The 10,508-nt window shown below is 34.5% G+C and overlaps 1 protein-coding gene across 4 annotated transcripts; it reads left to right on the top strand.

Moving 5' to 3' along the window:
- The first annotated feature begins 794 nt into the window (after positions 1–794).
- LOC117240545 (translation machinery-associated protein 16 homolog) lies at positions 795–4,447 on the top strand. Of its 4 annotated transcripts, XR_004494724.1 has the most exons (5): positions 3,442–3,456; positions 3,763–3,854; positions 3,972–4,116; positions 4,176–4,341; positions 4,408–4,447. XR_004494724.1 is itself a non-coding variant. In XM_033506561.1 (3 exons), exons 1-3 carry the CDS (start codon positions 969–971, stop codon positions 4,072–4,074), a joined length of 240 nt encoding a protein of 79 aa, XP_033362452.1. In that variant the 5' UTR covers positions 795–968; the 3' UTR covers positions 4,075–4,105. The 4 variants fall into 4 exon arrangements, 1 of the variants encoding a protein (XP_033362452.1); XR_004494723.1 differs by lacking the exon at positions 3,442–3,456 and having other exon boundaries at positions 3,766–3,854; positions 4,201–4,341; XR_004494725.1 differs by lacking the exon at positions 3,442–3,456 and having other exon boundaries at positions 3,766–3,854; positions 3,972–4,129; positions 4,201–4,341.
- Positions 4,448–10,508: the final 6,061 nt, after the last annotated feature.

Here is a 10,508-nt window from a genome sequence, read left to right as displayed (position 1 = left end):
GTTATGTTGCAACCGAACGTGAATTTCTCGCGGGAAATAGCCTGATATCGTTTATTTATGCGTCTCTCAAATACGAATTTTACTATACACTTCGTTTAAGACACGCCATTTTGCAAAACGATTATCGAAAGATTACTGCTTACATCGAGATCGAGAATAGATTCGCAGGAAGCTGGATGCCGCGATTTCTTCCCGCGCTTTACTTTCTTCCGAAGTTGTGATTGGTTGATTTCCTGCTGCCATATTCGGTTTCGCCGAGAATCGTGAACACGTACGCTGGAAGCAATGCGGGGTAATTATTTAATTTATTTCATAATATTATTTAACATATATCGTGAAAAGTTCTGAATATTCGGATTCTTCTGTTATCGTTTCATCGTATGTTAGCATTATCAGCTCTCGATATCGAATTGACAAACAGAATTTTTCTCATACAAAGTAAGTCACATTAAGTATATGTATATGTATAGTCGAAGCAATGCAATTAAAAATTTTTCCATTTTAATTGGTATTATTTATCACAGACATTTTACCGAGCATTCATTTTATAAATCTTATACATATATATATATATATATATATAACCAATTTATAATATATATATGAATACACACACGCGCGCGCGCGCACACACACACACACAACACACACACACACACACAAATATACACACACACACATATATATATATATACAAACAATAGAAATACTTTCGTGTGCTATTATACGTAGTTCGATAGTTTACATTTCACGGGCCCCGTGTTGCACCTGCGTCGGTTTCGTTCCTGTTTCCAACGTATAAGTGTAGCGTCAGTGATTCGCGTGACGCGACGCAACCTTCAACGTTTGTTTTTCTCCGTTTATGCGTTGTGTGTTCGTTTGAATGAAAACGTCGCGAGTGTTGTAACAAAAACCACGGAAAACAGAAGAAGAATACGGGAGCAAAAGGAATTCCAGGCTACAGCAGAATGCCCATTGCCCAACAAGGTTTCGTTCCATGGTATTTCAACGAGGTAAGCTACCTCTTTTAGTACGCTTCAAGGCGCCTCTTTCCAACCAATTAATTTGCGTCCAACACCATTTTAACTTCGTATACTCAGAGAAAATATCGTTCTTTTGTATTTTCTAACTCTGATCTATGTATAAATTTACTGCGACGGGTCATTTCTACGGATTAACGTACCTTATAAAAACGTTGCGTGAAATGTTAATAATATATAAGTCTTGAAACATTTGTACTAATTTCATAGAGGAACGTAGTTGGTACCTTCCGGGTGGCATATTGTATGCTTGTTACATGAACTTTCCAAATATCTTACAGTTAAAAGGTTGGATTGTTTACTAGAATAAGCAACACAACATTGTTTTTGATTTATTGTGAATGAATTTATAGAATCATATTATTTTACACATATACACTATCGCGCAAAAGTATCCCAACATTTGATTACTTTTGATATTATGTTATTTAATTGCACAATCAAATTGATAGTATGTACCGATATATAATGATTACGATCTGTATTATTATCTTATTCCTATGATGTGGTTTTAACATAGGTCGTAACAAAACGGTCAAAAAATTCTTTATTCTCAGACTCTGTAGCCTGTAAGAAACGAATTGATTAATTAAGAATCTCGTTGTAACCTACAGGTTCGGAAAAGGCTGATAGGCTTTGGTCTACGTGGTGGTTGGGAATTTTCATTCGTTTCGAGTTCGCTTAGCTGATAAATAGTGAATGTGCATTTCTTCCAAAATAAAGAAGAAAGCGAAGTCGATAGAAACGTGGGTCAAATTTGAAATCATTTCTCGATTATGTGGAGGTTGATTAAACGCGTTGGTGTATATAGTGATGAGACGAGTTGATATTTGGTGTAGTCAAATGTATTTAAAACTATCGGCAGTACTCTTCTAACGATCTCCCTCTAACGAATTTAAATTCGACTTCGGTTGACGGTTGCGCGTAGCGGCGATATTGTTCTGTCCGGAGTTCGTTTATTATCAAGTTTCGTACCTCGAGACGGTATCAATGCCCCGAGGCAAAACAACAACATGAGTTACTCTCGATTCGCATCATCCTATGACTCATATGCCGCTACAATATGCAATCGAATAAAGTGATAAATAGCTTGCAGATGTTTACGCGTCTCTGAAAATGTTAAAAGATATAACACGTTTAACGCGAAGTATTCGTGATAATATTCGCTGCAATTTGAAATATCTGCGTGCAGTCTCGTAGGGTTTTGAATAAAAATTTATCTTTTATCGAAAGATACATACATGTTTTGGCCTATATATAGCTTTGTACTCTTGTAACCTAAAAGAGAAGTCGAAAAAAGTGATGTTAACTCTTGCAGTAAAAAATTCATTTATGTCAATACTACATTTAGAAATGCACCAAGAGAAGCAAGACAAATTATTGACGAAACACAGGATAGTCATTTCCGATCCAAAAGAAAAACGCAACTAAAATAATATGTAGATAGCTATTAAGGCAATAAATAATAAAGTCATTGAAATGATCCATCATTTCAAACTAATATCGCTTCTCTTTACTTCAGAACTGCTATAAACATTTTAAATATCATTTATGTCTTGGTTCCCTTGCGAAGTTCTCGAAGAATTCGTCAAATGATGTCATGAACAATATAAATAATCGTAAAAAATCTATATTTGTGTTTAAAAAATAGGCGAATAAAGAGAAATAGGATAATCGAGACCGGTGAAAAAGGATCAACCAAAATCCCGCATCTGATACAAGCGGAAGAGAAATCAATTTCTATCATGTCGCACGGCGAACAAGAACGCAAATACGGAATCTTTTGTATAATACTACTCCAAACTCTGTTGAGTCGCAGTAATAATAATAATCGGGTGTTGACTTCTGCTCGTTTTTACTTGAAGTTTGCTCGTTACCTCTTTGAAATTTGGTGGATCGTTTTCTGTCGAAACCCGTTCCATCTGACGTTAAAATCAATAAAAACAATATTACGATAAAGACTTTTATCTCCATTGTTGTCAACTTCCGTCAAGTCTTCGTTTTCTGCTCGCTGAATATAATACGGATTCCCAAAAACTTTCTTCGTATGAAATTTTACTAATGTACATTTATCAAATATTGCACATTTTAAAATAGGTTATCATTATAAGATTAAAAAAAAATAGCTAAAAATATCTTGAAACAAAAGAAACCAATTTTGAAGTTTGTTAGCCCGGAAATGTCATGGTAGGAAGGTATACTTCGATATTACTTTTACTATCGATAGGCGTCGCCGTCGTTGCTGTTATCATATACGAGACACAACAAATCACGAAATTGACAAATCACCGGTGATCCCCTCGAGTCGCAGTTCGAACGTTTCACAAATAAGTTAAAGAATTAAACTTTAGATATAGTGGTAAAATTTATTGTATGAATCCAACAGAGTGACGGTTCAGGGTGTTATAACAAAGAGGTATAGAACGCTGATTTGGGAGACTTCTTGTACTGAGGTTTTAGTCCCTCTGAAGTTATCGTCGGGTGTATATCAGAGGCGCCTATCCGTTGCTATCTGGTTATTGTTTCGATAGCTGTGGCATGTAGGATGTTTTGTCTACTCTATTAGTGCTTCTAAGCGTGTGATACTATCGACGATTCGCCTGTGCATGATTATACATTGAGTACACGGATAGCTTGAGTTGGAGTTTTGATGATTAGGATAATCGAAATAATTCATAGCCATGGTAATATTTTAACTAATTTATTTTGTTGTCTTTTATAGGCCACTGCAATGAGAAAAGAATTCCTGAAGCCAAAGAAAATGATACACCCAAATAGCAGAAAGCCTATCGCTATTACGAAAAAAGCCAAAAAGTAAATACAATTACTATTAAATTATGTGATTTTGTTATGTACATTTCATTTATTTTACATGATTATATAATACTTTTGTGTAATAAAGAAGGAAATGGACAATGTGTTTTGTTTCAGAATATCAAATAGACAGAAGGCAGAAATGTCCTGCTTGATAAAACAGAATTCAATAAGAGAGAAAATATCGTGGATCAGAAACAATATGATTCCAGGCGTGTGACCCTATACTCCAGAGATAACTGCAAGTTTGTTAGAAACGGAGGTAAAACAAAAATGTATACACATGATGATACAGAGATTGTACATTAAAGATGTGATTAGTTATAGTTCTATATTTGATCCAAAGGTATGTAGCAAGAAATGATGAAGAAATGGAAGAAATTACTATTAAAAGGTCTATAGGTAGCAACAGGAGTAGACAGCATGCTAGGAGGGAACATATAATTAGAGTAGAAAGAACTAGGAGAATATCATACACGTGGAATAGGTAAAGAATTACAGCCAAATTTATTTTCAATATATCCTGATGTACAAACCCTCCTTTATTTTTCAGAAATTTCTGATATTTTAAATGCAACTCAGTGTGAAATGTTATTGAATTGGAATAATGAATTACAGTGTGCGAATAATTTTAAATTTATAAGGTTTGGCGAGAAAGATTTAAAGAAAGTATTAGAGCTAAGAAAAAGAATGAAAATAAGCCATATTAGACTATCCAAATCTCTATTAGCTATGCCTGTAAACAAGAAGAATTTATTCAGCAAGCCAATTGATTTAGATGAAAATAGTGTAATGGAAATAGAATAAATTCTGTAGATATGTCTTTTTATCTTTCATCTCTATTTAAAAGTAAGAAAACAGAAGAAAAGCGAACAGTTTCGTCCTTTTTTGTTTGCGAAATGCTAAAAACCGCATTTCGTCTTGCTCTTATCTCCCACGAGAAACAGTCACGTCACAAGATACAAGAGTACGATAGAAGAGAAAAGAAAATGTTCGATTGTGAAATATACAACAAAACTGAAACATGCAGATGAATCACGTGCACGTTATGAATATTCTGCATCGTTTCTCCGCCTTTCCTTCATTTTTTTCGCTAGCTGCTCCATTATTTAAGAACGAAGATATAGTAATTACTCTCAAAGTTGTACATTTCGAAATGTTAGGAAAATCAATAGTACAATGATAAATATACGATTTTAAAAGCTTTTTAGATTTCTTACATACTTAGCATTAATCAAATAGCTTAGTATATAAAAGAGTTTACTTATGTCGCATGTTATAAATGCAGCTGCGTTCGTTACAACAATTCCAATTCCAAGGAATTTCTCTCGAAGATCGCAGTGAAGAATTTGCTTTGTTAAATTATTACTGGTATACTTCGTCAACTTGTGGTATATCGATACACTTTGTCAACCATCACTTTTAATAGCTTCTCGCTAATAAAAACATTTCGTACCTATTTAATAAGAAGCAGTATATTCTTAATTATTTAGAAATTTAGTTAATGATGTTTAAAAATACGAATATGTTTAAAAATTATAATGTAAATATATATATTTCATTTCATGTTTTACTAATATATCTCTAATTTAGATTAAATATCTGAAACTTGAAAGAAACTTTTAAAACTTTCAATACATCGCATACGTTTCAAATTTAGCGCATAGTTACATATATATATATACGATCGATCTTACTCGATCATCTTACTCGAAGAACAGGGTCTGCGTGTGGCGAGCTACGGGACAGGGACCGTTGGAATGTTTACTGTCGAGTGTTACAACTATTTCCTTCTTAAGGAGAGCTATAGAATTATTCCATGCCTTTGTTAGACAAAGCGTTCATCCTGTGACCGCGGCTACGTTCGGCGACTGACTGTCGCCTCGAGCCAAAGCTCATTATCACAACCCTCGAACAATTACAATCGGATTGAATAACTACAATTGTTCACTTACAGCTATAGTAGACTCTAGGTTACAATGTTGCGGGATTATCCAAAATTCCAAAGGCTCCGGGGTTCTTTCATCTCCGACAAATATATTATGGTATAGTTCCTATTTTCCGACCGCATGGAAGGCTAATAAAGATGGAAATATGGTCGAGAACTGGCGACCAATTACGATCGGCCCAATTCTAGGCCGCATTTTCTCATCAATCCTCGATGGGCGGCTAAGACGGGGTATAGATCAAAATATAAGGCTGTTGGGATATGTGTAATTTTCTGTGCTGGACTGAGTTAAGTAGTAGAAATACTTATATGTATATATCAGTGTGTGGAAGTATGTGTGTGTGCGCAGCGTCTCGAAACAAAGGAACGTAAACAGTCAGTCGGTTAATAGTCGTCGATGAAGAGTCGGGTGTAGAAGGTGCTGAGACGCGTGCAAGTGTATCGATAAATATATATAGAATCGTCAATGTAATAAATATATCATTATTTTAGTAATAACTGTCAATATAAATTTAATGTTCCTATAACATTATTTCGGCTTCAAAGATCCACAATTCTCAACATGGTAGAAGATCGTGGTTGCCGAGATTTAAGGTTATGGAACCACGTGTAACCGGGAGTGAATGTATAAAAGTCGATTTATAAAAAGGAATAAAAAATTGGAAATAAGTTCTGAAGAGATAAAAAGGCTATTGGTAGAACAAATAAAAAGATTTTGGATAATAAAGAGAATTATTTTTAAAAAAAAAAAAGGTGTGAATATAGAAAACGAATCAAGATGCCAAAGGACGACGAAATTAAGGTTCAAATATTCGATGGACGCGATTACAGAATGTGGAAGAAAAGAATATTAATGTATCTAAAGTGTAAAAAATGTTATGAACCGGCTACACGAGAGAAAATGGACACGGATGCGCAAGATAAGGGGGATGAAAAGAATCAATGGGCGATGAACTACATCTATAGTAGTATAGCGAATGAGCAATTAGAATTTGTTGGTGATCAAGACACTGCTTTAAAAATAATGCAAAAGTTTGATGAGATGTATATGAAAGAATCAACAGCAGTGCAAATTTGTATAAGAAGTAGACTAGACATGATGAGGTTGAAAGACTTTGAAGAATCAAATTCATTTTTCACGGAATTTGAAAAAACTATCAATGAATTAAAGAGTGCCGATGCAAATGTAAGCGAACGTGAAAAACTCGACTACATGCTGAAAGCACTACCAGAATCATTGAGCTATGTTGGTGACTTAATCGACTCAGTGAAAGAAAGTGATCGGACTTGTGAATTTTTGAAAAATAAAATTATAATGTGAGAAACGCGTAGCAAGAAAGAAAGTGATAGAACAAAGTCAAATGTATTTACAGCCGAAAAAAAGGACATAAACGGTCACATGGCAAAAAATTGCACAAACACGTATAGAGGCTGAAACAATGGCGCAAACAATGGAAGAACGCAACAGCAAGGAGGTGCGTATCAGCCGCAGTAGAATAGGGGTCGCGGCGGACGAAGTTTTGGCCAAAGAAGACGAGGATACGGCCAACGAGGATTTGGCCAACGAGGATTTGGCCAACGAGGATTTGGCCAACGAGGATTTGGCCAACGAGGACAAAGCAGAGGCCGGCAACAACGCTACTACGAGGCAAGTCAACACGACGCAAATTATTCACACAACGAGGGCTACGACGACCAAGAAATTGGATCTTTCCTAACGAGAGTAGAGCGCGAAAATAATAAAAATGAAATTACGGTATGTACTAGCGATACGCGAAAAATAGATTGGGTATTGGATAGTGGATGTTCAGATCACATTATATATAATGACTCTTATTTTGTTGAGTACGAAAATTTAAAAAACCCGATAAATGTGAAGTTAGGAGACGGTAGAAGTCTAAAAGGAACAAAAGTCGGAAAAAATTTAACTTACTTTGAAGTAAACAAAAGGAGGATTAAAATTACAATGTCTAATGTATTTTACGTGAAAGAAATGGATAATAACTTAATTAGCTATGCGAGAGTAACGAATGAAAGTAAGATAGTCTCAGCAGGAAATACTTTAGAGATATATAACAAATACAGAAAGTTGATAGGGATAGCATTCAAAGATCATGGTTTATATAAGATAAGTAGTTACATTGAAAGGCAAGAATCTCATGCTAAAAATGTAGAAATGTACCCTTCCAAAATAACCGTAGAAGAGCACGCGAGATTTTAGAACTAGTACATACCGATTTAAATGGACCTCATAATAATACCGGGTTTGATGGATCCAAATATTTCTTGACATTTATAGATGACTACAGTAAGTGTGCATTGATTTATACTTTGAAATCAAAAGGTGAAGTTTACAATTGCTTCCTTGATTACATAAACAAAGTCGAAAATCTTACTGGTAAAAAGATAAAGAGATTAAGATACGATAATGGAAAAGAATATATGAACAAAAGCATGTATAATCTAACTAGGGAAAAGGGAATTGTCGTAGAACCATGCCCACCTTATGTTCACGAGTTAAATGGAACAGCTGAGCGCTACAATAGAACAATCATGAATTCCGCTAGATGCTTATTACATGATTCAAAGCTGAATATTAAATATTGGCCGGAAATAGTTAGAGCCGCGGCGTACTTAAAAAATAGAACCGTTACAAACACATATGAAAATAAAACACCATTTGAAATATTTTTAAAAAGGAAACCGAATATAAATAATTTAAGATTGTACGGAAGTAGAGTTTTCGTAAGAATACTCGAAGTTAAAAGAAATTCGAAATGGGACAAAAAAAGCAGACACTGGGATACTTGTAGGTTATGAAAACAATGGATATAGGATACTAGTTAATAATAAAATTGTAATTGCAAGACACGTAGAATTTATAGGTGAAGATGATAATTTAGTAGGATTTCGAGGAGAAGATGGACCAGGCAATGAGACAGAAAAGGCTTTTGACGAACATTCGGATGTAAACGAAAAGGTCGAGCAGGTTGCAATAAAAAAGGAGAGAAATTTAAGTAACGAATCAGAAGAAAAACTTGAGGACACAGAAAGTAATTTGAGAAGGTCAGGACGGGGAAGAAAGGAACCTCAAAGATATGGTCAAACGAGCTCATATTTCATTTATGTGAATATAGTTAGTGCACACAGTCCTATGAAACCTATGAAGAAGCTTTAAGTGGGGATGACAGCGGTTCATGTAAAGAAGCAATGGATCGAGAAATGAATAGTTTAATGAAAAATAAGACCTGGCAATTAGTAGAAAAACCAAAAGACAAACAAGTATTAGACTTGAAATGGATATATACGAATAAATCTGATAATCGTAAGAAAGCGCGACTAGTTGTTCGAGGCTTCCAACAAAAAGAAGTACTGGAAGATTTATACTCTCCAGTAGCAAAAATGCAAACGTTGAAGTTATTACTATCTTATTGTTGTCAATATGGTTTGACGATTATGCAAATGTATGTAGAAACAGCTTTCTTAAACGGAACTATAAAATCGGAAGTATTTGTAAAACAACCTATAGGTTACGACGATAAAAGCGGGAAAGTATGTAAATTATCAAAAGCGTTATATGGATTGCGTGAAAGTTCAAGAGCTTGGTATGAATGTTTCGACGAATAGATGAAAAAATTAGGATTTCAAAGAAGTAAGAGCGATTATTGTCTGTATATGAAGTATGAGAGCGATGATGTTATATATTTAATTCTATTCGTAGACGACTTATTAATATGTGGAAAAAACATAAGAAAAATCGATGAAATTAAAAAAAAAATTGTCAAACAAATTTTTGATGAAGGACTTGGGTGAAGTAAAGACTTACTTAGGAATAAACATTGAATACGATAATAAGAAGTGTGAGATGAAACTGGATCAAAGTAGTTATATAGAGTCATTAGCGAAACATTATAATACAGAAAACAGTAAATTATATTTTACACCAATGGAACAAAACTTAAGTTTAGAACCCGCACAATCAGCTTTAGACGATATAAGATATAGAAATCTCATAGGAGCTTTGTTATATATTAGTACTGAAACAAGATTAGACGTTAGCTATAGTGTAAATTATTTAACTCGATTTCAAAACAGTTACAACGAGACCCACTATAAATATGCAGCACAAAAAATTAAGGAGGTGTGTTGAGATATGTGTAATTTTCTGTGCTGGACTGAGTTAAGGGCGTAGTAGAAATACTTATATGTATATATCAGTGTGTGGAAGTATGTGTGTGTGCGCAGCGTCTCGAAACAAAGGAATGTAAACAGTCAGTCGGTTAAGAGTCGTCGATGAAGAGTCGGGTGTAGAAGGTTCTGAGACGCGTGCAAGTGTGAATCGATAAATATATATAGAATCGTTCATGTAATAAATATATCATTATTTTAGTAATAACTGTCAATATACATTTAATGTTCCTATAACATTATTTCGGCTTCAAAGATCCACACTTCTCAACAAAGGCACAAAGGATTTACATCCGAAAGTGGATGTAAAATCAATATTGACCTAATGAGCGCAGCCTTAAATTATAGTAAAAGAAATCGAAGGGGGATTTTCACAATATTGGACATCTCTAAGGCCTTCGATACTATACCCCATTCAGCTATAAAACCATGTCTGGCGAGAAAAGGCGTTCCGGCCCCCATAATTGAAATTATAAATGAAATGTACAAAGGATGTAAAACTACGATCAAAACGAATA

The sequence above is a fragment of the Bombus vosnesenskii genome, unplaced genomic scaffold (assembly GCF_011952255.1).
Source record: "Bombus vosnesenskii isolate JDL3184/JDL3185 unplaced genomic scaffold, Bvos_JDL3184-5_v1.1 scf7180000014778, whole genome shotgun sequence".
Classification (NCBI taxonomy): Eukaryota; Metazoa; Arthropoda; class Insecta; order Hymenoptera; family Apidae; genus Bombus; species Bombus vosnesenskii.
The sequence above is the reverse complement of the archived record's forward strand: the minus strand, read 5'-3'. Positions and strand labels throughout refer to the sequence as shown.